Genomic DNA, 21,150 nt, shown 5'->3' with positions numbered 1-21,150 from the left:
CAACTCTAATTAAAAATTAATTAACAATTTTATAGTAACCTTATCAAAATAAAAAATAAAAAGTAAAATATTTTTCCTATTGTGCCGCCATTGCCACTAGCTTATATATACCTCTATATATATTACGCCGAGAGTAATCGTTCTCGAGGTGCCTATTTTTATTTTCATAAATCCCAACTTCGATTAAAATAACTTTGGAATTAAATAAAAATAGGCGCCTCGAGAACGATTACTCTCGGCGTAATATATATAGAGGTATATATAAGCTAGTTAGATTTGATTGGTGAGTGTTAATGTCATATTTGAATTGACATGAATGCATAAATATTCTGGAGAAATAAATATTAATATTAATATCATTCCATTTACCGTTTCTTAAATGTAATTAAGATATCTTCTACCTAACTGCCTATCGCCCTTCATCTTAAATGCTTTAATATGAATAATAAAAATGAAGGTAAGGTCATCGGAAAGAAAAGAAAGCTCCCTCTTCAAGAAACTCGGAGTTGAAATTAAGGCTACGTGCCATCCAACCCAGAAAATTCCCGATTGAGGACCAATTTCTTCTATATAAACGATATGCAAGATTAGGATCTCTCACCAATTAAAATGGATATGATTATAGTCACAGTGGCTACAGCCATAGCCATAACTGTCGGTTTCGTGTCCTTTCTGCTGTTTCTTCTCAGAAACCCTTCTTCAAATCCTAATCTTCCCCCTGGCAGTTTTGGCTGGCCGCTGGTCGGCGAAACCCTACAATTCCTAGCCTCCCAAAGAGCCAACGCATTTCATGAATTTTTCGAGCAAAGGATAAATAAGCTCCAAAATGGAGGAGCTGTCTTTAAAACCCATTTGCTTGGATCCCCTGCAGCAATCCTCTACAGTCCTGCCGGAAACCGCTTTCTCTTCTCCAACGAAAACAAGCTCGTTCAGAGCACATGGCCGTCATCCGTTACAAAGCTGTTTGAAAATTCACTGCTCAGCAAAGTTGGGGACGAAGCAAAAGATCTGAGAAGGCTTCTTCTCAATTTCTTAAAACCAGAAGCTTTGCAAACATTCGTCAGCAGAGTGGACTCCATTGTTGCCGACCATGTGAAGCGTTTCTGGATTGGGGAAACCCAAATTAAGGCCTTTCCTATTTCAAAGCGCTGCTTGTTTTCTGTGTTTTGCTCTCTTTTCATCAGCATGGACGAAGGCCCTCAGCAATCTGATTTGTGCGCCCATTTTATTGACGTCTTGAACGGAGTTTTCCAGTTTCCTCTGGATTTTCCGGGAACTCTGTACCGGAAAGCCAGAATTGGGAGTAATAACATCCGTGAAATTCTGCAGACTCTGATTGAGAAGAGGAGGGCGGATTTGAGGTGCGGATCCGCTTCGCCTGAGCAGGATTTGCTTTCATTTCTGCTCTGCAACGCCGATGGGGGTGGAAATGTGTTGAGCGATGAAGATATTAAGGATAACATTATGTTGCTTGTGATTGCTGGCCTTGATACCAGTGTTGTGACTGTGACGATGCTGTTGAAGAATTTGGCTTTGAATCCAGACTGCTACCAGAAGGTTCTTCAAGGTATATATATGAAATACTAATTCTTTTTCTTTTTATACTTTGGTAGATAGGATTATTGAATTGGGGAAAAGAGTGCAGAGCAAATGGAGATATGGCGGGAGAAGGAGGAAAGAGGTGTTTTGCAGTGGGAGGATCTTCGGAAGATGAAGTACACGTGGAGAGCTGCTCAAGAGACGCTCAGACTGTATCCTCCATCGGGAGGCAGTTGGCGCAAGGCGATTGTAGATTTCTCCTATGCTGGTTTCACAATCCCAAAGGGATGGAAGGTATTTCGTTTTAGTTGATTTTATTCAATTTTCTTTGAATACGTTAAAAGACTGAAGGTGAAAGTGTACCACTGTATCCATAGGACAATCGGCTTTAAAATATTCTTCCAAAATCTTAGAAGTACTACTTACACCTTGTAAGTATTACTTGAAGTAAATAGTGAGAGACGAAAAGTTGACTTGACTTTGTACAATTATAGAAATGAAGTCAAGATTGTGTAAAAAAATATTATCATCAACGTTTCGGATCATACTCTATGATCCATCATCAGGATGAGAGAGTGCAAGAAAAATATTATCATTAACGTTTCACATCATACTCCGTGATCCATCATCAAGTTGAGAGAGTAAAGATCAATCTTGACCCAGAAAAATATCTCATGGATTGTGAAAATCTCATAAGTGCAATGAATTGAATAGTTCGTAAAGATTAATCATGTAATGAGAAATGATCTTCCCAAGTTGTCACTATTATGTTATCTATTTATATTTAATAGTAAAAGAATTCAATCATTTATTTATATTTATAATTAAAAGAATTTAATTGTTTTATGTTGTAACTCATATTAATAAAAATAAATTAGTCATTAATTAATATTTGATAGTAAAAGAGTTTGTTGTAACTCATATCAATATAAATAAATTCATTCGCTTATTTATATTGAATAGTAAAAGAATTTAATCGTTGATAGTACTTTTAGATTTTGACATCTTCTATAAATTCCTTTATTTTTTTAAACAACCAAACAATCAATTCAGGATGGAGCATGGAGCATAGAGCATGGTAAAAAATATTGAAGTTGAAAAGTCCCACACAATCTTTTCTATAAGCATGGCAAAAGAATATTTTAGGAATAATTAAAATCTTTTTGTATGCAACTGTGCAATGTTTTATTAATTAAGTTTTTTATTAATGTAAATGATATTGATTCAATTTGTTCTAATTATATGTTAAGGGGTTGCAGTTATTTTGGACAAATTCTTCAACCCATAAAAATGTAAACTATTTTGAAGACCCAGAGAGATTTGATCCATCAAGATTTGAAGGAAATGGGCCAGCACCTTACACATTTCTGCCATTTGGAGGTGGCCCACGAATGTGTCCAGGGAATGAATTTGCACGGATGGTAATTCTTGTATTCATTCACAACATTGTCAAAATTGTTGAATGGGATTTAGAAAATGTGAATGAAAAGGTGATTATTGCTCCAGTGCCTACACCTGTAGATGGCTTGCCCATCAATCTTCGACGACTCTCACTTACTATTTGAATTTTCTCTAGAGACACTCAGTACTTGAAATTTCTAGTTGCTTTTAGACCAAAAGCAAATGCTAGAATAAGGTGTGTGGTAGTAATTAATAAACTCGCTTATATATATATATATAAAATAAGCCGAGAGATATCCTTCTCGAGGTGCCTATTTTCATAATCCCATAATTTTCATCATCACATATTTATGTGAGTTTAAGAGGTGTGAGGAAATGATTTGAGACTTTTGATCTGCCTCATTTTTACTTCCATTTCTGCTCTATAATTTTCACGATTTTAATTATAATTATATTTAGTCTATTTCTATTTTGTTTTTCTAAGTCAATTTTTTTTCAAAATGGAAAATGTTTACATTGAAGATTATTGCTACTGTAGAAAGCCTCTCAGCTTAATAAAAGCATATAAAGGTGTTATTAAATGATTTATAAGCACAAATATTTGTAATCTTATAATCCATCATTTATATTTATGTTTATTGACCACTTGATTTTATTAGTATTTCTAGAAGTGTTCATCTAAGAAAAATTTCAATGGTTTCTAAAAAAAAGAAGCAACTTTTAAAATACTTTAGGTTGTTAATATTGATAACATGTTCAAATATAGTAGGATAATTTTTTAGCTTTTTTATATAAAAATAACTCAAATTTTGAATTAATTCGTAATTTATAAATGATATTGTAAATTGTTTTCTAAAAAAGAAGCAACTTTTAAAATACTTTAGGTTGTTAATACTAATAACATGTTCAAATATAGTAGGATAAATTTTTAGTTTTTTATATAAAAGTAACTCAAATTTTGAATTAATTCATAATTTATAAATGATATTGTAGATTGTTTTCTAAAAAAAAGAAGCAACTTTTAAAATGCTTTAGGTTGTTAATATTGATAACATGTTCAAATATACTAGTAGGATAAATTTTTAGTTTTTTATATATAAATAACTCAAATTTTGAATTAATTCATAATTTATAAATGATATTGTAGATTGTTTCCATAAATCATGTGATGTATATCTAATTTTAATATATAAGAACTTTATATTTAAGCATATTCAATAATGTATGTAACCAAATTTTCATTGACATTACCTTCAACAAATGCTTTAGTTATAAAAATTGTTTAGCTTTTCAGATTTCGACATGGAGGCTAGAGTAGGTTTTATTATGTGGAAAGGCATATACAATGGAAGAAGCAAATTCCATCATGGGATTATTCCAAGGAATAATCCGTGTAAGGAAAAAAGATTTGATGAGAGTTACAAAACAAATTTAATTTTAAAAATCATTTTGAAATAGAAAATTTTGTTTTGCATTCACAAAACAATTTAAGATGTGTAATGCCATTTGCACTCATAATTGTTAACAAATAGAAATAGAAAAGAAATTTAATGGGAGTTACAAATGAAATTTGTTTTTAATAAAATGTGTAATGCCATTTGGCAATCACAATTATTAACATATAGGAATAAAAAAGAAATTTAATGGGAGTTACAAATGAAATTTGTTTTAAAAAATCAATCTAAAAAACAAATGTCATTTGGTATTCACAAAAACTATAAAAACTATACTAAAATATGTAATGCCATTTGACAATCATAACTATTAAGAAACAAAATAGAAAATAAATTTGATGGGATTTATAAACATTTATTTAAAATCAAATTTAAAATAGAAAATGCCTTTTAGCATTTAGGAAACTTTTAAAAAAAAGAAAAAAGAAAAATTGTCAAATAAGATTCTCAAATATAAAATAGATAAAAATCAATATTAAGTATGCCAAGTGGCATTTTGCTTTTTCGGATTTGATTTTTCAAAATTTTAAAATTTTTTTTCTAAATTTTCTATTTCTAGAAGTTAGAAAAGTGTATATAGGTAGATTTAGTAAAAAACTAAAATAAGAAATTAGATACCTCTTATTTTTTCTGAATTATAATTGGGATGTTTCTATATTTTCTTTATATTTTTCTATTAGAAATGTCATTATACTTAGTTAGAAAAGAAAATATAATAATATAGAAACAATATAGTTTTCTAATGATAACAATTTCTTGCTTTTTACTATTAATCATAGTCAATGAGTTCTTTGAAAGTAATAGGAATACCATGAATGATAAATCCTAGAGAAAATTTTTGAATTTGATATTAATTTATAATTTATTGTGTATATGTATTTTTAATTCTTTTTCAAATATAATTGCGTTGTAATTTTTGACTTAATGTTTCAAATCACAACTTCACCCTTTATTGAGACTTAAACTCTAAAGATAAATATTCATGTTTCAAATCATAATATTATCTTAAATAAATTGAAAGTTACCCAATAAAATTGAGACTTGGCACTAATACTAAATTAAGTTGAAATGTAAATTTAATTATGACTCCACTTGTAATCTTAATAAAATATTAATCATTATTTATCTAATATATTAGATATTATAATTCATGTTTAATTAAGCTTGATAGAGAGAGAAAGAGAAGGTACACGGGGGAGAGTTGTGTGTGTGTGTGTGTGTGTGTGTGTGTGTGAGAGAGAGAGAGAGAGAGAGAGAGAGAGAGAGAGAGAGAGGAGGGGGTGATTAGGGGTCATATATAGAGAGAGGTGAGGGAAGGGGATATTGAGAGAGTGGCAAAGGGTAAAAGAGAGAGGGAGAAAAAGGGAGATAGATATTAGACAACATATCTAGAGAGAGAGGGACAATAGTGAAATGATGGGGGAGAGTAAGAGAGGTTTATTAGAGGGCATAATGAGAGAGAGATTAAGGGGCATTTCTAGAGAGAGATAAGGCACCCTATTATGTTTTCAATAGAGAGAGAGAGAGAGAGAGAGAGAGAGAGAGAGCTTAGAGAGAGGGTTAGAGAAAGACAAGGCACTCTATTATGTTTTCATTATTAGAGGGCATAATGTGAGAGAGAGAGAGAGGAGGGGGTGATTATGGGTCATATATAGAGAGGTGAGGGAAGGGGTAGGGGAGGGAGGGAGAGATTGAGAGAGAGTTGGGAAGGAGTAAAAGAGAGAGGGAGAAAAATGGATATAGATATTAGACAACATATCTAGAGAGAGAGGGATAATAGTGAAATAATGGGGGAGAGAGAGGTTTATTAGAGGGCATATCTAGAGAGAGGTTTATTAAAGGGCATATCTAGAGAAAGAGAGGCATATCTAGAGAGAGACAAGTGACCCTATTATGTTTTCAATAGAGAGAGTTTAATAATGGTGAAAGAAGGGGGGGAGAGAGGGGGTGAAGGGGTAGGGGAGGGAGGGAGAGATTGAAAGAGAGTGGGAAGGGGTAAAAGAGAAGGAGAGAAAGGGAGATCGATACTAGAAAACATATTTAGAGAGAGAGGGATAATAGTGAAATAATAGGGAAGAGTAAGAGTAGAGGGCATAATGAAAAAGAGAGGGAGAGAGGGGGGTGATTTGGGGTCATATATAGAGAGGTGAGGGATCCTATTATGTTTTTCAATAGAAAGAGAGAGTGATTAGTGAGCCAAACCTTATTTAGTATCTGATATAATATCGAGTATCCAATATGAGATCAAATACTTGAAACCTACAACTTGGAATTTTAAAAACATGAGAGCAAATAACACATTTGTGTTTGAGTTTGGTTTGTGATACCTCCATTTCGGGTATCAGATATAGGAATGGGTATACGATATAGGTAACAAGTTTTTTTGTATTTGTTTATGATTTTGAATGAATTTTAATATAAATTAGGTATTTTAAATAGAAATTGTTTAAAACTAGGTTTTTTTAATAGAAATGTTGTTTTACAATTTAATCAGTATGACTGACCCGAATGATGACACTGAGCCAGGAAACAATGTTCCTTGAAACCCTCCACCAAATGATCTAGTAGGCCCTTAAAATTGTCCACCAAATGATCCCCTACCCCCTCAAAACCCTCCTTGAATTGAATATTTGATGGAAGAAAATCTCACCAAACTGAGGGTTTCACAAACCACATAGAACAATATACCTTCATTGGCTCCAATGTTATCCATGTTAAACACCATAGTGGATAATATTCAAACACCTACAAATGAAAAAAATGCTGCTCTTCACTGGTGTGAGAAAATGCATGCCATTTTTGATGATGGGTTGGACTATGATGAGGTTGTGGCCCTACACATAACTAAAGATGATATAGTTAACCTTTTTGCAGACCCAAAAATCAGTAAAATAGCAGATCACAAAAAGCTCAAATTATCAATTAAATGTGCACAAATGAGACTATGCATGCAAACTTTTAGGATCATTAGTCGATGGTTTTTGACAAACCTCCACACAAAAATTTAGAGGTGTCATTCTATTTCATTAAAAAAATGTACGCCGAATTTGTGTTGCACCTCAACATGAATTACTGGAGCATGAGGCCCAACATGGGTGTAGGAGGAGGAGCTCTTTAGGATAGACACTTTTCCCAGTGGAAGAACGCTGACACTTTTGTCACCCTTACTAATGTCTCCCCCCTCCTCTAGTGCAACATCCTGATATCATTATAGAGGCTAGCTCTCAAACTATTAGAGCCATCCATAGATTGAGTAGCCTATTGATATCTCAGGATAGGTTTGTATTGCTTCCCCATTTTGATGATGCTAGAATGAGTTCATCATTGGAAAGCTCATCACATAATTGCATGTTTCATACTTGTATAATGTGTAAGAATATTTGTTTGGGTCCCATAGGTGATCTTTCTAAGTATTAGTTTATATTCGAAGAGGATGATACACCAAACACACATACAGAGGCTACGCACCCTAACGTGAGAGAGGAAGGCATGCAGAGGCATGGAATCCTTCTATGTCCATACGTGTATACATTTTTTTGTTATAGCATATGTGATTTAAAGTTAGTCTTTATAATAGAGTAATTTTAATCCATACTGACTTATACATGTATGTGATCTTCATTCATGTTTAATTGATGATTAAGGAGGAGCTCAGACAGGTTAATAATGTCATGCTCTTGGCTATTTCATTTGGCCTTTAGACATCTATAGTACATTATTTTTATGTTTTCATTATTTTTCTAATTGATATTGGAGCATATATGGTTTCTAATATTTCTTTTCTCTTACAAGTATCACCTGTCATTATGGGGCATAGTGTGGGGACTAAGGTAGAGAACATTGAAAAGGGAAAGGTAATTAGGTGCTTTAAAGTGATTAAATATTTATGAATTCTTGTAAAATATTTTTGCTAATGAAATTTAATTATATCCTTTATTGTACAAGGTGTGGCTACTAGTGATGAGTCCAAGAATATTCGGCATCACAAACCCTCTGACATTTCCATTCATAGTGAGAGCCCCATCATATGTATAAGTATCATTTATTTGTTATTTATGTTATTTTCATAAACAAATTCAAAATTGGTTTCCATGATATTAACAACTAGGTTTTTGTATCTCATTGGAAACACCTAGTGCACAAGAGGTTGGACATCAAAGTTTTGTATCTTTACTCACATACCCATTGTTGGATACAATTGATTAATTGTGTGTTGTCTTTGATGTTGCACAAATGTCATATCAATTGACAGACAGTGCTTACCGAGCTTGCTTGGCCAGTAAAGATAGTTTTCCTTGTCTACCGAGCGTTCACAAGTTTACTCTGTATAGATGGCATTGTCTATTGAGCTCACTCGAGCGTCAAAGGAATTGAGTCAAAGAAGAGTGTTAACCAATCTCACTTAGTTAACGAAGGGAAATTTGGACAGAGTTAGTGTTCACCGAGTTCACTCAGTTGCCAAAGGAATTCTGCAAGTCCATAGTGTTAACCAAGCTTCTGTTGGTTAACATAGAGAATAATTCTAAAGTTAGTTTCTACCGAGTAGGGTCGACTCTTGAAGGATTTTTTTTCTTGTTTTGGCATATGAAGCTTAATTACTTTATGTATTGATTCTAGCTGACTATGGTGATCAATTTTGGTTATTGTAATTTGAATTTGGGTTGACTTGACAATCTGGAAGGTATAAATAAAAGGTCAAGTTGAGATTTCTAGTGTGTGTGCAAGTGAATTGATTGAATTGAGAAGAAAAGAGAGGGAGCGAACTTGAAGGATAAGCAGGTATCCTTGTGGAGCAGAAAAGTAATATTAGATCAAGAAGGATCAATTTTAAGTAGAAAAGAGATTTGGATTCAGCAATTTAGTTGCATCACAATCAGGTCATTTCATTGTTACTCTCTAACCATTGTAGCAGTGATCTAAAATCTCTTAAACAGATTTGGTTTAATAGCCAATTGTAAATCCTCTAACAATGTGGCAATTCCATTGAATTTTTTTAAGACCTCTTACAATGCCACTCCTAAGAGGGTGATTAAATCCTCTAACAAGGTCACACCTAACAGTGTGTTTTGTAACCTTTAACAGGGCTGGCTCCTAACAGGGCTCACTTCAGAAGAGTAAAAAATAGTAACTAGTTATATTGGTTGTTTTTTCCAAATTGGGTTTCCATGTTAAATCCTAGTGTCTCATGTGTTCATGTTATTTCTCTCATGCTTGCAAGATAATTACTGTTAATGTTTTAAGATCTGCTAAAAGTAATTCACACTTTGCATTTATCGAGTTACAACATTTTTTGTGTGTTTACTAAGTAACAACAACAATCAGTTTTCTCAGTCTAAATTTTATTATTGATACCTAAGGGATTTGGGATTTATTTTAGTGGTAACTAATTCACAACCCCCCCCCCCCCCCCCTTTGTTTACTCCTATATTTCCAACAATTGGTATTAGAGAATTTGGTGCTTGTAGGAAAGGTTTCAAGGACCTAAGCTAAAGATCAGGATGTCTTACAAGAGAGAGATTCCAAAGCTAAACAAAGACAACTTTTCAGCATGGCAAGGACTCATAAGACTTCATCTAGCTACCATTAGTGATTCAGGATGCAAATACCTTGATGAAGAATACAAAACTCCTACTAGTACATTATCTGTTGGAGATCTTGTTGAGAAAAAGAACCATAACATCATGATGATTGATATTGCATCTACTCTTAGCTATGATGAATTTGATAAGATCAAAGACTATAAAACTACTTTTGATATGTGGAACAAGCTAAAGGACATCTATGGTGGTGATGACAATGTAAGGAGAGCCAAAGCAGAAAGCCTTAGAGGACAATTTGATCAGATGAGAATGAGAGAAGATGAAAATGTTGCCAAATATGTGGAAAGAATCAAAGCTAGTGTTAGTGCAATTAGAGCTTCTGGAGGAGAGATCAAGGAAGAAATTGTTGTAAGTAAAGTTCTCAGAACACTGCTTCCTATCTATGCAATTAGAGTATCTACTATTCAAGAAAAGAGATGTGATTCAAATCAAAAGTTAAATTTTGATGCCTTAGTATGAAGATTGACAGGGTTTGAGCTAGACAATTTTGACAACTGTGTTCCAGCTTCCAAAAATGTTGAGTTTGCATTTGAAGCTAAACTTTCACTCAAAGAGAAAGGCAAGAAAATAAAGGACATTCAGTCAGAAAGTGAAAAGGAAACAGAGGAAAGTTCTAATAGTGATCTTGAAGTTGTTGAAGCTTTACTTGCAAAAAAATATTCTAGAGGTAGGGGAAAGTACAAAGGTAAAGTTCCTTTAATTTTCTTTTCATGTGAAAAAATTGGTCATATTGTTGCCAAATGCCCAAACAGAGAAAGAAAGGATGAAAAGAAGAGCCACAAGTACAAAGGCAAGAAGGAGTCCAAAATACACAAATCTTTCAAAGACAAAGGTAAGAAGACTTGTTTTATGGCTAAAGATTCTGATAACAGTGAAGATGAGATAGTATACATTGTTGTAAAAGATGAATTTGATGAAGAAGAAGATAAGATGGCACTTATCTCTCCTGTTAGTAAAAATGATACATGGATCATAGATAGGGATGTTCACATCATATGACTGGAGACAAAACAAAATTTGAACACTTTGAACACTATGATGGAGGTAGTGTAAGGTTTGGAAACAATGAACCTTGTTGCATAAAAGGGAAAGGTCGAATCTCATTAACCAATGAACTTGTATGTGACAATGCCTATTGGGTTGAAGGATTGAAACATAACCTACTAAGTGTGGCACAACTAATCAACATTGGATTCAAGGTAGAATTGATGCATGACAAGGAAAGACTGCTAGATGACAAAAGGAATCTGATTGGATTAGAAAAACAAACAAGAGGTAACCTATTTTATCTTGATCTTGGTAATTGCTTATGTTTTATAGCTCAAATAGAAGAAAGTTGGTTATAGCATAGAAGACTATGTCATGTAAACTTTGATAATATGGTCAAGATAAGAAAATTTTGAAAAGTAAGGGGTATCCCTAGTTTGAAGAAACCAGATGTTAGCTTATGCAAAAATTGTTAGATTGGCAAAATGGGAAAGACTAGTTTTAAGAGCAAAAACTATCAATCTGAAGATGTCTTGGAAATTGTCCATGTTGATTTGTGTGGACCTATTGGAATAGAAAGTTATAGTGGAGAAAAATTATTTATTCTCTTTGTTGATGACTATTCTATAATGATGACTATTATGTATCTTAGAGAAAAGTCAAAAGCATTTGAGAAATTTAAATGGTATTTAGCAAGAGTAGGAAAGAAATTGGAAAACCATTGAAATGCTTAAGATCAAACAAAGGTGGTGATTTCATCTCTAGTGAATTCAATAACTTTTGCATTGAAAGAGGAATCAAAAGGCAAGTATCGGCCCCTGGCACTCCTAAGCATAATGGAATAGCTAAAAGAAGAAATAGATCCATAATGGATTGCGCAAGGACTCTAACAATTGAAAAGAATGTTGCTATCAAATATTGGAAGGAAGCCATCAACATTACAATTCATACTCTGAATCGAGTACAATTGAAGGACTCACATAAAACTTCCTATGACTTATGGTATGGATACAAACCTAATGTAAGTTACTTAAAAGTATTTGGAAGTAAATGTTATATCTTGAAAGAGTCTAGAAAAGGAAAGTTTGATGTGAAAGGTGATGAAGGTATATTCTTAGGATATTCTTGTAGAAGTAAGGCATATAAATGTTTGAATTTGTCTACTCATAAAATCATAGAAAGTGCACATGTGAGAATTGATGAGTTTGTAGAAAAGACTGAAGAGGAAAGAAAAAGGGAACTAGAAGATTACAAAAGATTTTTTTACTTCGAACCTGATACATTGCGTGGCACATCTAACAATAAGGAGACTTCAGCTCTCAAGTGTTCCACAACTACCAAGTTGCAAGAAGTACAAACTGAGTCATAGGGACCCAAGTCACATTCTGATGCTATCAAGCCAATGCCTACTGAATGCGAATGACCCGAGCCTGAACTTGAAGTTTAAAATGAAGATAGTGCAATTCATTCAAAAGAAAAAGAAACTATATTGGCCAACTATGTCAAAAGGCATTATGCACCTGATCAAATTATTGGAGATAAATCAAAAGGTACTATGACATGAAGCAAATTAAAAGGTACATGTTTACTTGCTAATTTTGAACCTAGAAGTGTTAAGGATGCTATAGAAAATAAAAGTTGGATTGAGGCAATGAACGAAGAAATAGAATAGATAGAAAAGAACAAAACTTGGACTCTTGTTCCTAGGCCTAAAGATAAAAATGTGATTGGAACAAAATGGGTATTCAGAAATAAGCTGATTGAAGATGGACAAGTATCAAGAAACAAAGCCAGATTAGTGTGTAAAGGCTATTCTCAAGAAAAAGGAATTGATTATGGTGATAATTTTTCTCTTGTTGCAATATTAGAAGGTGTTAGGACCCTACTTGCATCTGCTGCTCACAGAGGATTCAAAGTATATCAAATGGATATTAAATCTGCATTTCTGAAAGGAATTCTTGATGATGAAGTCTACATTGAACAACTAGAAGGTTTTGTTGATACTGACAAAAGGGACATGGTTTGTAAATTACACAAAGCACTATATGGTCTCAAACAAGCTCCTAGAGCCTAGTATGAAAGACTACATAACTACTTGATATAGATTAGTTTTCAGAGAACAAATGATACCAATAGTTTGTACATCAAGGAAGGACCAGATAAAAAAATTTTTTTGGAAAAGATATTTGTGGATGATACTCTATTTATAGGAAATGATAACCTATGCAAAGTATTTTTAGAACAAATGAACAAAGAGTTTGAAATGTCCATGTTTGGTGAAATAAAGTTCTTTGTTCGATACCAAATATAATAGAACAAGAATGGTAGTTATATCACCCAATCCAAGTATGTAAAAGAGATACTCAAGAAGTTTGTTATGGAAGATTCTAAACCAGTTGGTACCCCTATGTGTACTGGACTCAAGCTTACCAAAGATGATGATTCCAAAGAAGTAGATCAGACTTTATATAGATAAACGGTTGGAAAATTACAGTATGTAGTCCACACAAGGCCTGATATTTCCCTAGCAATTGGGATAGTGACAAGATTGTCAGCCAAACCTAGAGAAAATCACATGATGGCAATCAAGAGAATCTTGAGATATCTAAAAGGTATTGAAGACTATGGTTTATGGTACAAACTTGGAGGAAACATAGACCTAAAAGTATTTACTAAAGTTGATTGGGCAGGAAATCTTGATGACAGAAAAAGCACAAGTGGTGGAGCTTTTTTTCTTGGTAAAAGGTTGGTATCTTGGACAAGCAAGAAGGAAAACTACACATCCCAATCTACAACAGAAGTAGAGTATGTAGCAACAATAGTGAATTGTTCTAACATTGTTTGGTTCAAACAATTACTAGAAGGAATGAAGGTTGAGATCAATTAGCCAATAGTCATGTATTGTGATAACACCAACACAATTAACATATCAAAAAATCTAGTGATGCTTCCAAAACAAATCACATTGCTATAAAACATCATTTTGTTAGAGAACTGGTGTGGGACAAAGAAATCAGATTAGAATATGTAAATATAATAGAACAAATTGTAGACATATTCACCAAGCCATTACCTAAGGATGCATTCTTGTATCTAAGAGGTAAGCTAGGGGTTATTCCCCTATCTAAAGCTCACTAAATGGAGTTTAGTGATGCATCAACAAAAACCAAGTTAAAGATCAATCAATTGATGCAGTATAATCAAGAGAATATTGCATATGAATCAATACTCAAGGTACATTGATACAAATTTGGTATGTGTTGTCTTTGGCATGTGTTGTCAAAAAGGGAGAAGTTTACTATCATATCTTTATCTTTTTAAAATTTTGTAGAGGGAGAATTTTGAAAAGAAGTTATGCAAAGGAAGAATTCAGCATAAAGAAGAAGTTTTTGTGTAAAATCAAAGAGAGAGAAACTTTCTATCAGAGGGAGTCTTGTTCTTAAAAATGTCATTGTGCTATGACATGTTGTGTTGCCATCAATGCCAAAGAGGGAGATTGTTAGATACAATTGATTAATTGTGTGTTGTCTTTGATGTTGTACAAATGTCATATCAGTTGACAGACAGTGCTTACTGAGCTCACTTGGTTAGTGAAGATAGTTTTTCTTGTCTATTGAGTGTTCACAAGTTTATTTCGTATAGATAATAGTGTCTACCAAGTTCACTCGAACATTAAAGGAATTGAGGCAGAGAAGAGTGTTAACCAAGCTCACTCGGTTAACGAAGAGAAAGTTGGACAGAGTTAGTGTTCACCAAGTTCACTTAGTTGCCAAAGGATTTATGCAAGTTTACAATGTTAACCGAGCTTCTATTGGTTAACATAGTGAATCATTCTAAAGTTAGTTTCTATCGAGTAGGGTCAGCTCTCGAAGGATTTTTTTCTTGTTTTGGCATATGAAGCTTAATTACTTTATGTATTGATTCTAGCCAACTATGGTGATGAATTTTGGTTATTGTAATTTAAATTTGGGTCGACTTGACAATCTGGAAGGTATAAATAAAAGGTCAAGTTGAGATTTCTAGTGTGTGTGCAAGTGTATTGATTGAATTGAGAAGAAAAGAGAGGGAGAAAACTTGAAGGATAAGCAGGTATCCTTGTGAAGCAGAAAAGTAGGATTAGATTAGGAAGGATCAAGTTTAAGTAGAAAAGAGATATGGATTCAGCAATTTAGTTGTATCACAATCAAGTCATTTCATTGTTACTCTCTAACCATTGTAGCAGTGATCTAAAATATCTTAAACAAAGTTGGTTTAATAGCTAGTTTTAAATCCTCTAAAAAGGTGGCAATTCCATTGAATTGTTTTAAGAACTCTTGCAAGGCCACTCCTAATAGGGTGATTAAATCATCTAACAAGGTCACACCTAATAGTGTGTTTTGTAACCTTTAATAAGGTTGGCTCCTAATAGGGCTCACTTTAGAAGAGTGAAAAATAGTAACTAGTTACATTGGTGGTTTTTCCCAAATTGGGTTTTCATGTTAAATCTTAGTGTCTCATGTATTCATGTTATTTCTCTTATGCTTGCAAGATAATTAATATTAATGTTTTAAGATCTGCTAAAAGTAATTCACACTCTACATTTGCTGAGTTACAACATTTTATGTGTGTTTACTGAGTAACAGTAACAATTAGTTTTCTTAGTCTAAATTTTATTGTTGACATCTAAGGGATCTGGGATTTATTTTAGTGGCAACTGATTCACCCCTCCCTCTCAATTACTCCTATATTTTCAACATCCATTTTATCTAGAGGAGGAATCGACAGAGGTAAGTTGTCATTTGAATTTTTTATTATATATTATAAATTTAGTATGTTATAAATTATAAAGTTATAGTTTAAGTTGTAGATCCATTTGACAAACATAGTTGAACATATATAGGCCACAACTAATCAAGTTCCAGGAATCTTGACATATGAAAGGACTCTTGACCGACATAAGAGGTCAATGAGAGAGGTATTTATGATGAAAGTTTAATAGTATAAATCTTCATTAAAAAAAGTATCATTATGCATTTTGAGTAATTCAATGTTAGATACATAGAATCATATAAATTTAGTAGTCTAACTTTGGGTTTTCATTTTTGTTTATGTAGGAGACATGTGATCCACCTAGTTTAGTGAAGAGGCTACATTTTGATCATCCACTAGTAGCATAAGATAGTATAGTTGTCATAGGATGCATCATGAGACATTTTGAGATGGAATATGCCACATTATATATAGAAAAATTGATATTATACACATTTTGATGGCATGATCAGCCACATTTGTATATGGATCTATCTATCTTGATATATGTTTGTGTAATTTGTCTATGGATACATGAACATTGATATATATTTATATAATTTGTTTATGGATACATGTATTTTGATATATTTTTTAAAAATTTATGTACACAATGATATACATATTAATTTAGTATAGTATTGTTCAATTTATCGTGGATCATGTGTATTGTTCACGTTTATGGAATACCATTCATTTTGATCATGTTTGTTAAATTTGATTCAAATGCAATAATTTGTGAAGAACATTTTAACAACATTTATTATCAAATTTTTATGCAATATTTAATTTGAAATTATATCATATATGTTTAATTTGAAACGATCTTTGCAATCCCTTAAAATTTTTATAGTTAGCCAAATCCATGGCCAATTTGGTCTTAAGAGCCCATCTTTGGTGTTACAAGACGTTTCAGTATGTACTGTCGCAAATGTTATTGGGGCTCTATGGTCAAAATAGGGGTATCAGTAGGTGTCACTAGGTTATTGTGGACCTTGGCATGACTATCCTATGTAATTTGATGTTTCACCGATAGCCCCCACGAGCTCTGAGTTACGATCGTCAAAAGATCAACTTCTAAATGCACTTAGAAAACCTCTTGGGTACGGGGTGGTTGCAAACATTAGAGGTTCTCCATAGCTGGAACAAGGGTGTTACTATGGTTCACCTACCCATCTATAGCTAATGGCATTGACAATTCAATGTCAAGATCAGCAATTTCAATATTGCGTAGTGATGCACTAATGAACTGAGACACACTATAAGTTTTGGCATTGAGCGAGATTGATGTGCCAAATCCAAATAGAATGTGATCTCTCTGACATGAGATAGGTTATTATAGACCTTGGCATGACCATCTTGTATCATTTTACATTTCACCGATAGCCCCCACGATCTTCAAGTTATGACCCTCAGAAGATTAACCTGGAAACGTAGTTGGAGCACCTCGGAGACTCTTCGATACGGGGTGGCCGTGAACATTGGAGGCCCTTTGTAGCTAGAACAAGGGTGTTACTAGGGTTCACCTGCCTATCCAAAGCTAATGGTAGTAACAATTTGATGCCAAGATCAATGGTTTCAAAGTTGCGCAATGATGCACCAATGAACTGAGATAGACTACAAGTTTTGGCATCGAGTGAGATCGTTGTGCCAAATCCAAATGGAATGTGATCTCTCTGAAATGAGATAGGTTATTTTTAGACCTTGGCATGGCCATCTTGTAGCATTCTATGTTTCACTAATAACCCCCACAAGCTCTAAGTTATGATGCTTAGAAGATAAACCTCCAAATGCACTTAGAGCACCTTGGAGACTCTTCAGTATGGGGTGGTTGCAAATGTTGGAGGCTCTTTGTGGCTGGAAAAAGGGTGCCACCAAGGTTCATACACCTATCTAGAGCTAATAGTGCTGATTATTTGATTCCAAGGTCAATGGTTTCAAATTGCACAATGATGCACCAATGAACTTAGGTATGTTGCAAGTTTTAGCATTGAGCGAGATCAATGTGCCAAATCCAAATCAAATGTGATCTCTCTAAAATGAGATAGGTTATTGTATGCCTTAACATGACCATCCTATAGCATTCAAAATTTCATTAATAGCCCCCACAATCCAAGTTAAAACCCTCGGAACATCAACCTCCAAATGCACTTAGAGCACCTTGGAGACTCTTCGGTATAGGGTAGTCGTGAACGTTGGAGGCTCTCCACAGTTAGAAAAAGGGTGTCACTAGGGTTCACCTACCCATCTAGAGCTAATGGCGTTGACAATTCGATGCCAAGATCAGTAGTTTCAAAGTTGCACAATGATGCACCAATGAACTGAGGCACACTACAAGTTTTGGCATCGAGCAAGATCGCTATGTCGAATCCAAACAGAGTGTGATCTCTCCAAAATGATATAGGTTATTGTAGGCCTTGGCATGAGTGTCCTATAGCATTCTATATTTCACTAATAGCCCCACGACCTCCAAGTTATGACCCTAAGAAGATAGACCTTCAAACGCACTTAGAGCACCTTGGAGACTCTTCGTTACAAGGTTTCCATGAACATTGGAGGCTCTCCACTATAGGAAAAAGGGTGTCACTAGGGTTGAACTATCCATCCAAAGCTAATGGCATTGATGATTTGATACCAAGTTCAATGGTTTCAAAGTTGTGCAGTGATGCACCAATGAACTAAGGTACACTTTAAGTTTTGGCATTGGGTGAGATCATTGTGCCAAATCTAAATGGAATATGATCTCTCTAAAATGAGATATCTTATTGTAGACCTCAACATGTCCATCCTATAGAATTCAAAATTTCACTGATATCCCCTACGAGATCTAAGTTACAACCATCAAAAGATCAACCTCCAAACACACTTAGAGCACCTTGGAGACTCTTCAACATAGGGTGGTCACAAATGTTGGAGGTTCTCTATGGCTAGAGCAAGGGTGTTACTAGGGTTTAGCCTCCTATTCAAAGCTAGGGGTGCTGATGATTTGATGCCAAGATCAACGATTTGAAAGTTGTGCAGTGATGCACTGATGAACTAAGGCACACTACAAGTCTTAGCATCGAGTGAGATCACTGTGTTGAATCCAAATGGAATGTGATCTCTTTGAAATGATATGGGTTATTGTAGACCTTAGAATAACCATCCTATAGCATTTGACATTTCACTGATAGCCCCTACGAGCTTCGAGTCACAACCTTCAAACGCACTTAGACCACCTTGGGGACTCTTTGGTATGGGGTGGCAGCGAATGTTGGAGGGTATGGGGTGGCAGCGAATGTTGGAGGGTCTCCATGGATGGAACAAGGGTGTCACTAGGGTCACCCACCCATCTAGAGCTAATGGTGCTAATGATGTGATGCCAAGATCAACAATTTCAAAGTTGCACAGTGATGCATGTACCAATGAACTAAGGCACACTGCAAGTTTTGGCATTGAGTGAGATCATTATGTTTAATCCAAATAGAATGTGATCACTTTGAAATGAGATAAGTTATTGCAGGCCTCGACATGACCATCCTGTAGCATTCAAGATTTCATTGATATCCCACACAAGCTTTGAGTTAAGACCCTCAAAAGATTGACCTCCAAACACACTTAGAGCACCTTATTGGAGGCTCTTCACAGTTGGAACAAGGGTGTCACTAGGGTTAGTATTAAGTAATTTAACATTTTTTTAAGCTCCCTAAAGTTTTTCATATTCGGTAGAATGCAAATTTGGTGTTAGTATTAATTAAAATCATCATTTTGTAGGTCCCTCCACATTAATTACATTAAGTAAAAATATCTCTATTTCTTACATTAAATCAACAAGTTTACATTTGCAATATCTCAAGTGTTTCATCATTATTACATCAATACAAAAATATCAAAAATTGTAGTGTCCAAAATAGAATAGAATTTTCTTCGTTTTGCTCCTTACGTAGTAATTATCTTCATGCATGGCTACTCTTCATGATGTACCTACATTCCAATATCATAAAAAAATATTAGTAAATAATTGTATTAAACAAGATAATCATTGGTTCACCAAATCATTATGAACAAAAGAACATAAGAAGTAAATATACCTAGTCGAGTGTTCTTGTAGAGTCCTCTCTTTGTTTCAGGGTCTCTAATAAGGCTTCATGATCTGCATTAGTAATAAAAAAAAGTTCTTTTACTTTTGGTCTTCCTTGATATTTTGGGAAAAGTCTACCAATAAAACAATTTGGATATCTAATATTAATAAGTACTTGATTCAAGATTGGATACTTGATATGATATCAGGTACCTAAAATGATCGGCCAAAATTTGGAGGGAAATCAATTGGGAAAATGAGGGAAATCAACAACTATTATTTATTATAATATAGTATATTATTATATATTAGTGTATTATTATTATTAAACATAATATAGTGAAATATGATTATTATTATTAAATATAATACAGTAATATATTATTATTATATATAGTAATATTATTATTATATAATCTAGTAATATACTATTATTATATTTAATATATAGTCATATATTATTATTATTATTATATAGTAACGAGGTCATGGCTAGGTAAATTAATGCAATGAGTTCAATGTGGTTGTGGGCCATTGGACCCATTGCATCAATTACCCTATGTCCCTAGGGGTCCTAGGACCCCTAGGGACACATGTTGTGATGCAATGGGTCAAATGGGTTCATGGACTAGCCTACCACTCTATTGGACCCATAGCATCAATTAGCCTATGTCCCTAAGGGTCCTAGGACTCCTAGGGACACATGTCACGATGCAATGGATCCAATGGGGTCGTGGGCTAGCTGACAACCCCATTGGACCCATTGCATCGACTACCCTATGTCCCTAGGACCCCTAGGGAGACATGTCATAATATAATGGGTCGAATGACCCACGACCCCTTTCAACCCATTGCATTGATTACCCAATGTCCTTAGGGGTCTTAGGACCCTTAACAATACATGTTGTGATGCAATGGGTCATTCAACCCATTGCATAGATTACACTATGTCCCTAGGGCTCCTAGGACCCCTACGGACACATGTAATGATGTAATAGGTCGAGTGGGGTTGTAGGCTAGCCTACGAGACCATTTCACCCATATCATCAATTACTCTATGTCCCTAGGTGACCTAGGATCCCTAGGGACACATGTCATGATGTAATGGGTCTAATGGAGTTGTGGGCTAGTCGACGATCCCATTGGACCCATTGCATCAACTACCCTATGTCCCTAGGGGTCATAGGACCCCTAGGGACACATGTCATGATGCAATGGGTCAAATGGGGTCATGGGCTAGCCTACCACTCCATTGGACCCATAGTATCCATTACCCTATGTCCTTAGGGTTCCCAGGATCCTTAGGGACTCATTTCATGAT

General features: G+C 34.3%; 1 protein-coding gene across 5 annotated transcripts; it reads left to right on the top strand.

Moving 5' to 3' along the window:
• Positions 1-507: 507 nt before the first annotated feature.
• On the top strand, positions 508-16,182 carry LOC149555182 (cytochrome P450 716B2-like). Of its 5 annotated transcripts, none has more exons than XM_089829240.1 (3): positions 508-1,567; positions 1,646-1,833; positions 2,799-3,263. In XM_089829240.1, the coding sequence occupies exons 1-3, from the start codon at positions 610-612 to the stop codon at positions 3,102-3,104; spliced, it is 1,452 nt and encodes a 483-aa protein (XP_089685366.1). In that variant the 5' UTR covers positions 508-609; the 3' UTR covers positions 3,105-3,263. The 5 variants fall into 5 exon arrangements, with proteins under 5 accessions (XP_089685366.1, XP_089685365.1, XP_089685370.1 ...); XM_089829239.1 differs by having other exon boundaries at positions 2,790-3,263; XM_089829244.1 differs by having other exon boundaries at positions 1,639-1,833; positions 2,799-2,975.
• Positions 16,183-21,150: the final 4,968 nt, after the last annotated feature.

The sequence above is a fragment of the Cupressus sempervirens genome, chromosome 5 (genome assembly GCF_028749045.1).
Source record: "Cupressus sempervirens isolate cs-2001-9-10 chromosome 5, ASM2874904v1, whole genome shotgun sequence".
In the NCBI taxonomy this organism is placed as follows: Eukaryota; Viridiplantae; Streptophyta; class Pinopsida; order Cupressales; family Cupressaceae; genus Cupressus; species Cupressus sempervirens.
Note: the sequence above shows the minus strand (reverse complement) of the source record. Positions and strands in the feature narration are given on the sequence as shown.